Source organism: Oreochromis niloticus, linkage group LG3 (assembly GCF_001858045.2).
Source record: "Oreochromis niloticus isolate F11D_XX linkage group LG3, O_niloticus_UMD_NMBU, whole genome shotgun sequence".
NCBI lineage: Eukaryota > Metazoa > Chordata > Actinopteri > Cichliformes > Cichlidae > Oreochromis > Oreochromis niloticus.
The window spans coordinates 2,110,578-2,124,421 of record NC_031967.2 but is presented as its reverse complement, the minus strand read 5'-3'; the positions used below and the strand labels follow the sequence as shown (position 1 = coordinate 2,124,421).

General features: G+C 41.2%; 2 protein-coding genes across 4 annotated transcripts in view; one reads left to right on the top strand and one right to left on the bottom strand.

Moving 5' to 3' along the window:
- LOC112842728 (protein FAM107A) overlaps positions 1-13,844 on the top strand; it is a 29,519-nt gene that overhangs the window by 193 nt on the left and 15,482 nt on the right. The window lies entirely within an intron of this gene.
- Positions 302-5,362, bottom strand: LOC102076140 (uncharacterized). 3 transcript variants are annotated; one of them, XM_019348749.1, is made up of 4 exons: positions 4,949-5,362; positions 4,595-4,692; positions 886-4,520; positions 302-714 (listed from the first exon to the last, which is right to left on the bottom strand). In XM_019348749.1, exons 1-4 carry the CDS (start codon positions 5,337-5,339, stop codon positions 567-569), a joined length of 4,272 nt encoding a protein of 1,423 aa, XP_019204294.1. In that variant the 5' UTR covers positions 5,340-5,362; the 3' UTR covers positions 302-566. The 3 variants fall into 3 exon arrangements, with proteins under 3 accessions (XP_019204294.1, XP_019204289.1, XP_025755514.1); XM_019348744.1 differs by having other exon boundaries at positions 886-5,362; XM_025899729.1 differs by lacking the exon at positions 302-714 and having other exon boundaries at positions 998-1,269; positions 1,557-5,362.

Sequence of the window (13,844 nt, the reverse complement as noted above, 5' to 3'; positions counted from 1 at the left end):
TGTCTAACTGCCACATCATACATGACAGTTTTACATTTTAACAGCTCCTTACGCCTGATAGAATACCTACATGCAGATCTGCACATTTCAAATTTTTGACTTTATATCATCTGTTATATGTTATCTGTGTCATACTGAATATTTTTCTGTGTCAGAATTTATGATTGTTATTCTGTTTTATAGAAAACTAATGACACATAACAGAGCAACATCAGTGCAAATTACAAACTGCAATTTCTTGTGTGCACACTGTGAGGGACCAAGCAGCCAAAGCATAGAGGACTCAGGCCAAAAAAGTATCTTCAAAAAGGGTTTTCTTTATTTTAACCCTCAAAAAATCCAAAATTAACAAAATTCAAAAACATACTTAGCAGGCCCGTAAAAGAGGTCAACTAAATATAACTCTACAAAAAGTATTTTCCAGAAACTCAAACAAAACAAAGTGAGACACAACTTAACTCACAAACTGACCTAATTACAAAGACACATGAGGGTAGCTTTTATAATGATTTGGCCAAACCATTTACACAATAGGAGGGGAAAACAAAAACACACACTAATTTTAACTAAGCACAGAATAACCTGACTAAACCTAAAACACCCCTGTTCCTGGTAAGCCCATGGTTGGTCCTGCTGAGCAGGCATTTTGTCCCCAGAGTCCTCAGCCACGCCTTTTGCCCAGACAGGAAACAGCCACCGCCCAAACCCAGGTAACTCAGAGAGAAAAACATAATTAATATAACAAAATATTTTAGAAAAACCACACAATGTTACTATGTGCGCGCCTCATAATACCAGTGTTAGGTTTAACAAAATGATTAATGAATTAACTTAATGAAGAAAACTGCAAAGCAAACTAATAAAGTAAAAAATGGACTGATTTACCCCTGTGTGGCTGATGCCATCACACACCCCCCCTCTTCAGGACTCTCGCTGGTACAGCGAGAGAGGAAGTCGGCGGTAACGTTGTTCTTCCCAGGGATGTGCTTGATGACAAACCGAAACGGTTGCAGAGCAAGGTACCATCTTGTGATTCTTCCGTTCTTATCTTTCATCTTTTCCATCCACTGAAGTGCACTGTGATCCGTCTCCAGAGTGAATTCTCTTCCAAGAAGGTAGTACCTGAAGGAATCAAGGGCCCACTTGATGGCAAGGGCCTCCTTTTCCACTGTTGAATACCGAACCTCTCTTGGGAACAGCTTTCGGCTGATATAAGCAACAGGATGACGTTCTCCTTCCAAACCTTGAAGTAGCACTGCTCCCAGACCCCTATGAGATGCATCAGTTTGAAGGAAAAAGGGCTCATTAAAGTCTGGACTGTACAAAACTGGTTCACTACTCAGTGATTGACTGATGTCCTTGAAAGCTACTATAGCCTCCTCTGTCCAGTTAATCTGATTAGGACACTTGATGCCTATCAAGTCAGTTAGTGGAGCTGCCCTGGTGGAGAATTGTGGTATGAACCGACGATAAAAGCCTGCCATGCCCAAAAAAGATCTTAGTTGCTTCCTTGTCTGTGGGAGAGGACAAGACTCAATGGCTTGGATCTTACTGACCTGAGGCTTGATCACCCCATTCCCAATCACATGGCCCAGGTATGCAGTCTCAGCAGAGGCAAAAACACACTTAGAGGGGTTCACCGTCAACCCAGCAGCACCAAGACGGTCGAAGACAGCATGCAGATGTTCCAAGTGTTCCTCCCATGTGGTGCTGTAGATGACAATATCATCAAGATATGCAGATGCAAAGTCTGAGAGACCACATAGTACCTGATCCATTAACCTCTGAAAGGTTGCTGGAGCCCCATGCAGCCCGAATGGCATCACTGTAAATTGGAAGAGACCCCAAGGTGTTCGAAAGGCAGTCAACTTCTTTGATCGCTCCGTGAGTGGCACCTGCCAATATCCCTTGCACAGGTCAAGTGTGGTCAAGTACTTTGCCTTCCCCAGCCGTTCCAGCAAATCATCAATGCGTGGCGTAGGGTATGAGTCAAACAGTGATATTGAGTTTAGGTACCTGAAGTCTATACAGAACCTCATGCTTTCATCCTTCTTTGGCACCAGGACCACCGGATTACACCACTCACTCTTTGATGGCTCGATGATCCCCAAGGACAACATGAGGTCAATTTCCTTCTTCAGGGATGTCAGCAGACGTTCAGGGATCCTGTAGCTCAAACGCTTTACTGAGACACCCTCTTTAATGACAATGTCATGCTCAACAATATCTGTTCGGCCAGGATTCACTTTAAACACTTCAGGGTTGCATGCAGCTCTCACCTGAAGCTGTTTATCATCTGGCAGATGACTAAGGTCGAAATTTACCACATCAGCAGAAGGCAAGTATTGCTCACCAACCTCTTCTTCCTCTGGCACACCCCTTATGAGCATCACTTCTGCTGTCTTTTCAGGGCGCTGCGCCCATTCCTTCAAAAGATTTATGTGCAGAACCCTACCGGAGCGTGGCTTCCCAGGGATGAACACTTGGTAAGTAGTGGACCCCAATTTCTTCTGAACCTCAAAGGGCCCTTGCCACTTAGCCAATAGCTTGTTGTTGTCAGTGGGAAGGAGCACCAACACCTTTTGTCCAGGACTAAAAGACCTCTGACGAGCTGCTCGGTCATACCAAAACTTCTGCTTCTGCTGGATTTTGGTCATATTTGACTGAGCAAGCTCACTCATTTTCTGCAGTCGCTCCCTCATCTGTACAACATAGGAAACAATGTTAACAGAGTCTGTCTTTTCCTTGCCTCCCTCCCAGATGTTTCTTAACAGGGCTAGAGGTCCTTGTACCTCATACCCATACAAAAGTTCGAACGGAGAGAAACCAGTGGAGGCTTGTGGCACTTCCCTGTAGGCAAAGAGAAGATAAGGAAGCCACTGATCCCAATCAGCACCATTCTCATCCACCACCTTTCGGAGCATCTGCTTCAGAGTCTGATTGAACCGTTCTGTTAGCCCATCAGTCTGAGGATGGTATGGGGTGGTCCTCAGGCTTCTAATGCCCAGCAGCTTGTACACCTGTTTTAATAAGTTGGACATGAAGTTACTCCCCTGATCAGTCAGTATTTCCTGTGGGAACCCTACTCTTGCGAAGAGCTGTACAAGGCAGAAGGCTACTGATTTTGCCTTGATGGATTTCAGTGGGAAGACCTCTGGATATTTAGTTGCATAATCAGTGATTACAAGCATATAGCGATTCCCTGACTTACTCTTCTCAACGGGTCCAACAATATCCATTCCGAGGCGCTCAAATGGGGTACCAATAATAGGCAGTGGTTGGAGTGGAGCTTTGGAAGGAACTTTGGAGGAGGTCATTTGGCACTGAGGACAGCTCTTACAGAAGTAGGCTACATCTCTATGGAGGCCAGGCCAGAAAAAATGTTGTTTAATGCGAGCTGTGGTTTTGTGCTTACCCAGGTGGCCAGCCCAGGGAATAGAGTGTCCCAAATTAAGCACCATTTCTCTAACTTCTTGGGGAACCACTAGCTTCAGAAGTGAGCCCACCTGATGGTAAAGTATGCCATTTTGCAAGACATAGTCACTTTTGTTAATGCCTACCTCCTCCACTTGGTCCTTGTCTACCGCTCGCTGAAAACAGGAAGCTAAACTAGGATCAGTTTTTTGCAATTCTATTATATTGCCAGGAATTTGAAATCCCAAAGGCAAGTCTGGGTCAGTATGCATTTCTGGGTGTACTATAGTATGCTGGAACTTCTCCTGTCTCCTCTGTCTGCGACTTTTCCGAGGTTTCCCAGGTGCGGCTTCCCATTCCTCATTAAAAAATGGCAAGGCACTGAAAACTTCTGAGGTTTCATTTGATTTTTGAGCTTGGGCTCTAGTAACAGCCACATTGCATTGATGATTCTGGTCTGACTCCAATAAATCAAAAAGCACTGGAAAATCTCGTCCCAGAATAGCTGAATAAGGCAGGTTATCAACCACCCCAACATTTAAAAGGTAAGTCTGTCCATTCACCTTAATGTACATGTCAGCTGTTGAGTACATCTTCTCATCTCCATGCACACAACAAATGGGGATGGTATCACTAACACGGACAATATTGGGGGGCACAAAATCTCTGTGTATCAGTGTATGAGAACTGCCAGAATCAAGTAAAGCTCTTAAAGTTGTTCCATTAGCTTCAATTTGTATCATTTTAACAGTCTGGTCACACTGGAGCCCATGTTCAGCATGTAGACGTGGCATGAAACACATTTGAACCATCTTAGCTGAAGTTTTTGGGCACATTGGCTTTGTGTGGCCCTCTAACCCACAGAGGTAACAAAAAATCTTTTTTGAATTTTTTAATGGTCGGCCAGCAAACTGGTTCTCACCCACAGGAGTTTTATCAGCTGACACTGGCCTCTGATGATACATCTGGGCTGATTTGGGGCCTTCCTTTGGCATTTTATTTGCATTACAGGTCCAAGGTTGTCCTTTCTTCCTGGCAGCTACAAACACTTCTGCCAGCTCAGCTGCCTTCGCTGCAGAAGACGGATTGTGCTCTCGAATCCAAACCTGTAGCTCAGGGGACAACATTCTCAAATATTGTTCAAGGATGATTATTTCACCAATTTCTTGGTTCGTTTTACCTTTTGGTTGAATCCATTTTCCGTACAGATCTTTAAGTCGAGCATACAATTCCTTAGGGTTCTCATCAGGCCTGACTTCAAGTGAACGAAATCGCTGCCTGTAGGTCTCAGGGTTAACATCATACTTAGACAAAATTGCAGCTTTAACTTTGTCATAGCTGAGAGAGTCATCAATATCCATATGAACGTATGCCCCTCTTGCCTTGCCCGTTAGCAGTGGTATTAAACGAAAAACCCAGTCTGGTTTTTCCCAACGATATGCTAAGGCAATGCGTTCAAATGTGGTCAAAAAATGCTCAATATCATCACTATCAGTCAACTTTTCCAGTCTGGGTTCATGCAATGAAAACTGACCTGATAATGACTGACTGGATTCAGCTTGAGCATGAGGAGAACAAGAAATGTTAGGTAGCTCCCTTGACTCTGATGACTCTGTGGTAGGTAATGGTAGCTCAGGTACTGGTGATGTCCGGGACTGCACCTCTAACTGTAAAAGCTGGAACTGATGTTGCAATGCTTTGAATTTTTGTTCTTGTCGTGCAGTTACCTCTTCCTGCCTTGCTTCCCGAGCCTCCTGTTGACCCATATGAGCTTGCAATATTGACATCAGATCCGACAGAGATGGCTCCCTTTCTTCAACCTCAGTGCTCTCCACCATTTCAGAGGCTCCAATTTCCTCCTCAGCATCAGCTTCCTTCTGAACAGTTACTCCTTTCTTCTTTTCCACTTTTCCTCCCCGATGCATTTTCCTTCTTTTTTCTGGGGGTGAAAAACCTCAAAAAATCCAAAATTAACAAAATTCAAAAACATACTTAGCAGGCCCGTAAAAGAGGTCAACTAAATATAACTCTACAAAAAGTATTTTCCAGAAACTCAAACAAAACAAAGTGAGACACAACTTAACTCACAAACTGACCTAATTACAAAGACACATGAGGGTAGCTTTTATAATGATTTGGCCAAACCATTTACACAATAGGAGGGGAAAACAAAAACACACACTAATTTTAACTAAGCACAGAATAACCTGACTAAACCTAAAACACCCCTGTTCCTGGTAAGCCCATGGTTGGTCCTGCTGAGCAGGCATTTTGTCCCCAGAGTCCTCAGCCACGCCTTTTGCCCAGACAGGAAACAGCCACCGCCCAAACCCAGGTAACTCAGAGAGAAAAACATAATTAATATAACAAAATATTTTAGAAAAACCACACAATGTTACTATGTGCGCGCCTCATAATACCAGTGTTAGGTTTAACAAAATGATTAATGAATTAACTTAATGAAGAAAACTGCAAAGCAAACTAATAAAGTAAAAAATGGACTGATTTACCCCTGTGTGGCTGATGCCATCACACACACACATTTTTCTTCATGATCTGGCATCGTTATGCAGGAAGCATTTCTTTACTTTGTACATTTGGTGGTTTTGTAAGTGAGATAAGATGATCATTTTTACATGTCAAGTAACCATTTCTTATCTGCACTGGGGTGAAGCATTTACATATACACCTACTCAATGACAACATCAATTATGCATCTCTACTTTAGCTATCGGTTTCCACACTACTGTTTCTCTGTCTGCTATGGACTCACATTTCAAGTCTCTCTTTTCATGAGACTGAATCAGTCATCCCCATTCCCTGTGCCCCATAAGTTGCTATTTGCTATTCAACAGCAGCAGTGACTTCATTCTAGGTTCACATGTACTACTCTTCATCGTGATTTGCATGCACCAAGAATCACCTAAACTGCCCTTCTGTCTCTCATCTCTGCTGTAACATCTACCCGACACATACGACTCATCCATCAGGACAAGCAAGGCAAACAGTGCTTGCCTTGTCAAATCTGAAAAAGAGACAAAATAAAAGGTACCAAATATACCAAAATAATTATCTCAGACATTGCTGTCATAACCTCTGGTCTTTCACTGATGGGAGACCAGTGTACGAGGCAAGCTGCTGCCGGCTCTGCTTTCACCGCTCTGAGATCAGTTATAGTGGGCGCTTTGTACAGAAACAGCGAGCATTAGCAAGTAAATGAGCTTCAACAATTTATCATCATTAACAAATACGTTTCATCTTGCTAACCATCCTTAATGTTTGAGTCTAATATGTTTTACCAACTGCTTTGCTAACGCTCCACATTCATTTTTCATTCATATTTTAATCCCTGGTCTACATATTGTCAGTTAACCATGTCTTTGAAGCCAAAGAGCATTTATTTCTGCTTGTCTTTTTGTAAAACTCATACACAAAAAAAATGCAGTAGGCATGGTTGTTGAATTTGCATATAAGAACCTCATATATCCATGATGACTAACTTTAATTTTTCATCTAAACATAATTATATAAAGTCTTGTAATTGTCATATATATGCGTTTTCTCTGGAAGCTCCGCCCCCTGTACTGGAGCTCAGTCCACCATTGTTTGGAAACTTTACTGTGGTCTGGAGATCTACACTTTAAAGGTAAATACCAATTTAAAGCTGAAATGCCAATGAGAAAGAGTGTAGACTGTTTATATATAAGGACTTTTACTGCGGTAATATTTTTTACTGGTATGTTGGCTGGTTATCGAGCAGCATAAGGCACCAGTGAGCTAATGTTAACCAATATCAATTGATATGATAATCAAATTAGAAATAATCAAATATAATGTGAGTTAAGATTGTTTACAAGGTAAATTAACAGACCATTACAAACTTTCATCAGTGTCTGTAGTCAGTGGTGTTACCAGCAACAATTACACAATTATTTTTATTAATGTAGCTGCTCCTTTGAAAGTGTGTCAGCAGTAACAATATCCACACATCTACACAGACCCCAGATGTAGTGTAACAGTTATCCAAACATTGTGTATCCTGTTTGCAAGCACTGAAAATATAATAAATCACATGCTAGCTGTATGTTCACCATAGACATGACCGGGCCATACCCCAGTTTGTGGGACAACAAACAGCACGCACAGCATTTGGAAAACTGCTCACTTCTTGCTGGACCTACATCTCCCACCGTTTATACACAATGACAGTGATTGACTAGTAATAACAGTTTAACAGAGAAATGGGTTTATTAAAATAAAATCATGCTAGTGACAGCTTAGAGTCAGTTTTGATATTGTTTATTTAGTGTGGCTTGGTTTTTGTAACATTCCTCATACAAACAACATTTTATTTTGTTGCTATAGTGATACCTGGTGTTGGTCCTGCCATGTTCCTCCAGAGTGACTTCTACTGTGACTTAGATGCTGTACTGTCGTAAGTATGAATTAATTTATGTATTTCACTGACAAAGAAAATTAAAGATGGCTTTAAATCTTTGTAGTTATAAATAAAACTCTAAGATCTTATACATATTCAATTCAATTCAATTCAATTCAATTTTATTTATATAGCGCCAAATCACAACAAAAGTCGCCTCAAGGCGCTTTATATTGTACAGTAGATTGCACAATAATAAATACATAATACATACATCAAACGTGTACATAATGTACACCTTGCATTGATGTTTGTCTGTGAATGTTTCTTTACTCAAAGCTTTTGAAGAACAGGTTGCCTATGCAGATCATACATAGGATTTCAGTATTTGGTGAGTATAACTCAAAATACTTCATTTTGTTCACTGAAATCATTTTAATTTACTTGTTGACATTCTGAAGAGCTCCCTGATATTACAGGCTCCAGAAATATAATTACCTAAGTTTAACTAAATTACATGTAAACATTTGATGTTTAAATTCATATTAGTTGTATATTGGCTGTCTCTCACAAACCTTTATAGAATCACTGTATTTCTTTCATGCTTCACCAATATGTTGGATTTCTGAACTGTCGCGTGATCAGAATATTGAGGGTGAGAACAAAACAACCATAGTATAAGCGACTTGGTCAAACAGTTGATTTTAATTAACACACGTGCGGGGAGACCATTACTGCACACAATTGGCGTGGATCTCCACCCAAAAATACATTTCAATTTGCTTTTATAACATCAGGGTATTATAACGCCCCCTCATCCGTTTACAAGCACATAATTTGCATGTACAGCACATTCATGTATTTTAAGAATTAAATGCAAACACAGAGGTTCCTCTTTCTGGCATCCTCTTCCGAATATGGTGATGATCTCACGCCTTTGAGGTCACCATGGACTGGACCTCTCCTTCTGTCACCTGTTACTAGGCAAACTCAAATGCAACAAGAAGCTGAATACATTCAGGCCTTTGCTCAGACTAAACATGTTAATATGTGATTATGATAACCCCTGTAATACAAATTATAACATAATGCCAGCAACTTCAATAAATGCTTGCATGAAATGATAATTAATGCAATGATAAAGATGATGGTTATGTAAAATAATCCCTGTAATTCCACAATTCCCTCTCTTGACGTCTCTTCCAGAGACGTCAATCCAAAACTACTCTACAATACATATTTGTATAATAAAAGATAAAACATAAATGTGAGGTAATTGTGAAATATAAAAAAATGAGGTATGCAAGCCTTAAAGATAAGACGAATCATTTTTTAAATTTCTTACAGAGATCGAGACATGTATGGATGCCTGCAGAGCGACTCTTAAACAAATCAGTTGTTAAAGACAGACTCTACATGGACTTCCTAGATGTGTCACAGAACTAACAAAGACACACAAAGGCAATGCGGCCTTAACACAACCATCAAACGTCGTTTTATGGATATGCTTTTTGGAAACTACTGAACTTCTCTTAAGTAGAGTCTTGTGGGTGTGTCACTGCTGCCACTATACTACATGTTCCTTAGTTTTGTTTTAATGCAGAGCAGGAACTTGTGACAAACAGCTTTCAAGGCACCCATTTTACACACTAAGGAGGCTACAGTGAGAATGTTGAACACTCAAAACACAGATGCTCACAACCAACCAGAGGACATCCGGACTATCCTTCGGTCTTACAAGAGACAGTGTGTAAGACTGTGGAATGGCTGCTGCTGCTGGACTACTGAACACTTACCTTGTACCTCTGGATACTCTCTTGAGCTGAAGGATACTTTTGAGGTACTACTTGGGTTGCCCTTTGTCACCGGTTCTGTTCATAATTTTTATGGACAGGATTTCTAGGCGCAGCCAAGTGGCGGAGGGCTTTCACTTTGGTGGCCTCAGAATCTCATCTCTGCTTTTTGCGGATGATGTGGTTCTGTTGGCTTCATCAGGTGAAGGCCTCCAGCTCGCACTGGAGCAGTTCGCAGCCGAGTGTGAAGCAGCGGGAATGAGGATCAGCACCTCCAAATCTGAGGCCATGGTTCTCAGCCGGAAAAGGGTGGAGTGCCCACTCCGGGTCGGGGATGAGTTCCTGCCCCAAGTGGAGGAGTTCAAGTATCTCGGGGTCTTGTTCGCAAGTGATGGGAGAAGGGAGCCGGAGATCGACAGACGGATTGGTGCTGCGGCTGCAGTGATGCGGACGCTGCACCGGTCCGTCGTGGTGAAGAGGGAGCTGAGTGTAAAAGCGAAGCTCTCAATTTACCGGTCGATCTACGTCCCGACCCTCACCTATGGCCACGAGCTGTGGGTAGTGACCGAAAGAACGAGATCGCGGATACAAGCGGCAGAAATGAGCTTCCTCCGAAGGGTGGCTGGCCTCTCCCTTAGAGATAGGGTGAGAAGTTCGGCCATCCGGGAGGGGCTCAGAGTAGAGCCGCTGCTCCTCCACATCGAAAGGAGCCAGTTGAGGTGGTTCGGGCATCTGACAAGGATGCCTCCTGGGCGCCTCCTGGGTGAGGTGTTCCGAGCATGTCCCACCGGGAGGAGGCCCCGGGGCAGACCCAGGACACGCTGGAGAGATTATATCTCTCGGCTGGCCTGGGAACGCCTTGGTATTCCCCCGGATAAGCTGGAGGAGGTGGCTGGGGAGAGGGAGGTCTGGGCTTCTCTGCTTAGGCTGCTGCCCCCGCGACCCGGCCTCGGATAAAGTGGATGAAGATGGATGGATGGATGGATGGATACTTGGGCCGCGTCCCACTTTATTACTTTGCTATGAGATATTTGAGTAATTTTACTATTGTAATTTTTAAGTTGTACCTTTTCTTGGTTGAGAGCAGCAGGTTTCCTCAGTGCTGTGTTATATTACAGTTCAAGCAAGTGTGTCACATGCTTACAGTGTTAAGTGTAAGTCCAGTTTTGTAATTCTGCAGTACTGAGAAAATACAGATAACTGGTTAAAGACGTGTGTTTTTGTTCATTGCCTTGCTGTTTTTAAAGTGTTTAGAATTAATATTTCAGAGATGTTATTTAAACCAAATGATAAAATATTTATCATCTGCAGATGTGAGCATGAGATAACTGTAAATGGATGAAAAACATGAAAAGTATCATATAAAAATCATGTTCATTTAACATGTAAAAGTTGCACAGCTATAAATCAGAACATTAATATTGACTAAACGTAACATATTGTGTGCAAATGATGTACATTTTTTTCTTGTTAATCCAACAGTTTACTTTTTAAGTGCAAAGCTTTCACATCTGAGTGAATCCAACCTAAATCAAATATGTTCTAGTATTTAATCATTGTTATGTACATGTACACCAAAATATTATGGATATTTGTAGCTGATAATTAGGTGTGAATATAGTCTTTTTGTTTGTTGTGACCTTTACTTCTGTGATGAATTTAGGCTACATTTTGAGGATGTTACAAGTTAGGTAAAGGCAGTGACTTTGTATTCAGTGTTTAGCGATATAGTCATTGTTTGTGTGACTTTTCACTTGCAGTTGGTCAGTTGTGTTACCTTCAGTATTGTTTTGCACTGAATAATTTGTTTTTGATTATCTTATACAATATTTTTATTTGAGATTATCTGTTAGTACTTTTAAGTTATTAAGTTATTATTAAGTTATGTTAAGTAATTAGTACTGTAAGTCTAAATGTTATTCTTATACAATATTATCTGTCACATGTTTCTGTGTTTTGTAGTTCTTTGTGTGCCTAATGTCCAGTGTCACACATGTTCGTTCTAATTACAAAATAGCTCTAACAATACAAATAGCTTTAATATATAAATATCCCAATGAAGCTGATATTGAGGTGCCCCTCAAACAAATTAACAACTATTTTCTCTTCTTAGAGGATGTGCAGATATTAATTTATTGACCATGGGCCCACCAACTGGTCCATTTTACAAGCGCTTTTTAAACATCTGTAACGCTGTCATTGTTTATGCTAGAAAGAAAATACGAAAAGTTTCGACAAGAAGAGAAGCTGCGCTTTATGGGGATACTTGGTGTATTATGGTAAATGGCCTGTATTTATATAGCGCTTTACTAGTCCCTAAGGACCCCAAAGCGCTTTACACATCCAGTCATCCACCCACTGGTGATGGCAAGCTACGTTGTAGCCACAGCCACCCTGGGGCGCACTGACAGAGGCGAGGCTGCCAGACACTGGTGCCACCGGGCCCTCTGACCACCACCAGTAGGCAACGGGTGAAGTGTCTTGCCCAAGGACACAACGACCAAGACTGTCCAAGCCGGGGCTCAAACCGGCAATGTTCCGATTACAAGACAAACTCCCAACTCTTGAGCCACGATCGCCCCAGATGGTAGACTTTGTGGTAGCGCAAAGTGTTCACAAACTACTGCTGTCTGAAAAGAAAAGTCAACACCGCTTAGGTTTTACCATGTGCGCTTCACACTAACGTAACTCCTCGACCATTTGGGCTAGACAGATTTCAAACGGTTACTCAAAGACGAGAAGACGAGCTTTACGAAACTTTACGGTGCATCATTAGAAAGCACGAGCAACAACGGTCCAATCACAAGTAAGAATTGATGACGCACGGAGCAGAGAGGCGGATGTGGAGAAGTGGCAACACCCAAAAAACAGATTTATAAAACTAAGTAGGCTCAAAAATGTTGTTTTTTTTAACATATTTAGTATAGTTCACATTTAAAGTTGATGTTGTGATACATTTTGTTCCTGTTGATTATTATTTTCCACTTAATCATAAATCTGAAAAAACAGTCCATTTTTTGTTTTTTTCCAATTTAAACTGTGGTTTCATCATAACAATACAATAATCTATAATGACAGCCAGATATTGAAAGCTGAGTTTATTCTGAAAAAAGGGACAAAAGCATTTGTTTATAGCATGATTTCTGGTCTTTTTACAGCCGAAATTACCAAATAAGTCCAGGCGGCCTACATGATGCTTGGTCAATAAAGGATTAAGAGTGTACAGCTATTGCAGTGTATACTTGTGCTTTTAGATAGAGGTACAGAGAGATGTAAAGGCATGAATTATTTCTTGTGCCGTTTAGGTGCATTTGCATAATCTCAGTCTCTCACTGAACATGCCCCTGTGACTAGCCAGCATAGTGGGTGGGAGGCAGAGCTGGAGTGGGACAAAAAATTGGCCCAGGCATTTTAATTAGAGACCGGCCCACCAACTCTCTCCAGCCATGTTGATGAATTACCTATACTGGGTGAAAATGTTCATTTCCAGAGAAAAGACACAGGCAGACTATACTCAGAGGATGTGATGTTACAACACTAATTAAATATTAATATTTAATTTATTTGTTCAAGATGTATTTCTTTGTTATGGTAAAAAAAATTAAAATCATTATGAACAACAGGAGTCATGATTTCTATAACTTTGTGTATATAATTTGGCATTTTCTACTGATGTAGATCAAAAATAAATACATAATATCATTTCATTGCATGAATGCCGTGAGGCAGTCACACAATGAATGAGTGTGGGAGGCCCGGGTTAGAATCTCACCCATGCTAACATTTCAGCAGATAGTTCAAGCTGATGGAACTTAAGCTTGTTCAGCTTTTTTTTTACCTGACTGTCTTGGTTTTTCAATATTCCTGCTAATTTATTACAATTCTTTACAAGTTTTTATGATTTTAGCAACTTTCAGCAAATTTCAGCTTCACCTCTTTTCAGCACAAAGTTCAGGTTCTTCACATCTTTTCAGCACAAAGTTAAACTTCTTCACCTGTTTTAAGCACAAAGTTCAGCTTCTGCACCCTTCATATTTTTTCTCTCATCATGCTTCCTGTTGGGGTGGGAGCTGATTTGGCTCACTGAAATGAGCAGCCGTTCTGAGTGCGGGAGGCCCGGGTTAGAATCTCGCCCATGCCAGTATTTCAGCATATAGTTCAAACTGAAGGAACTTAAGCTTCTGCAGCTTTTTTCACCTGACTGTGTTGGTTTTTCAGTATTTCTGCTCATTTATTACAATTCTTCATGTCTTTTCAGC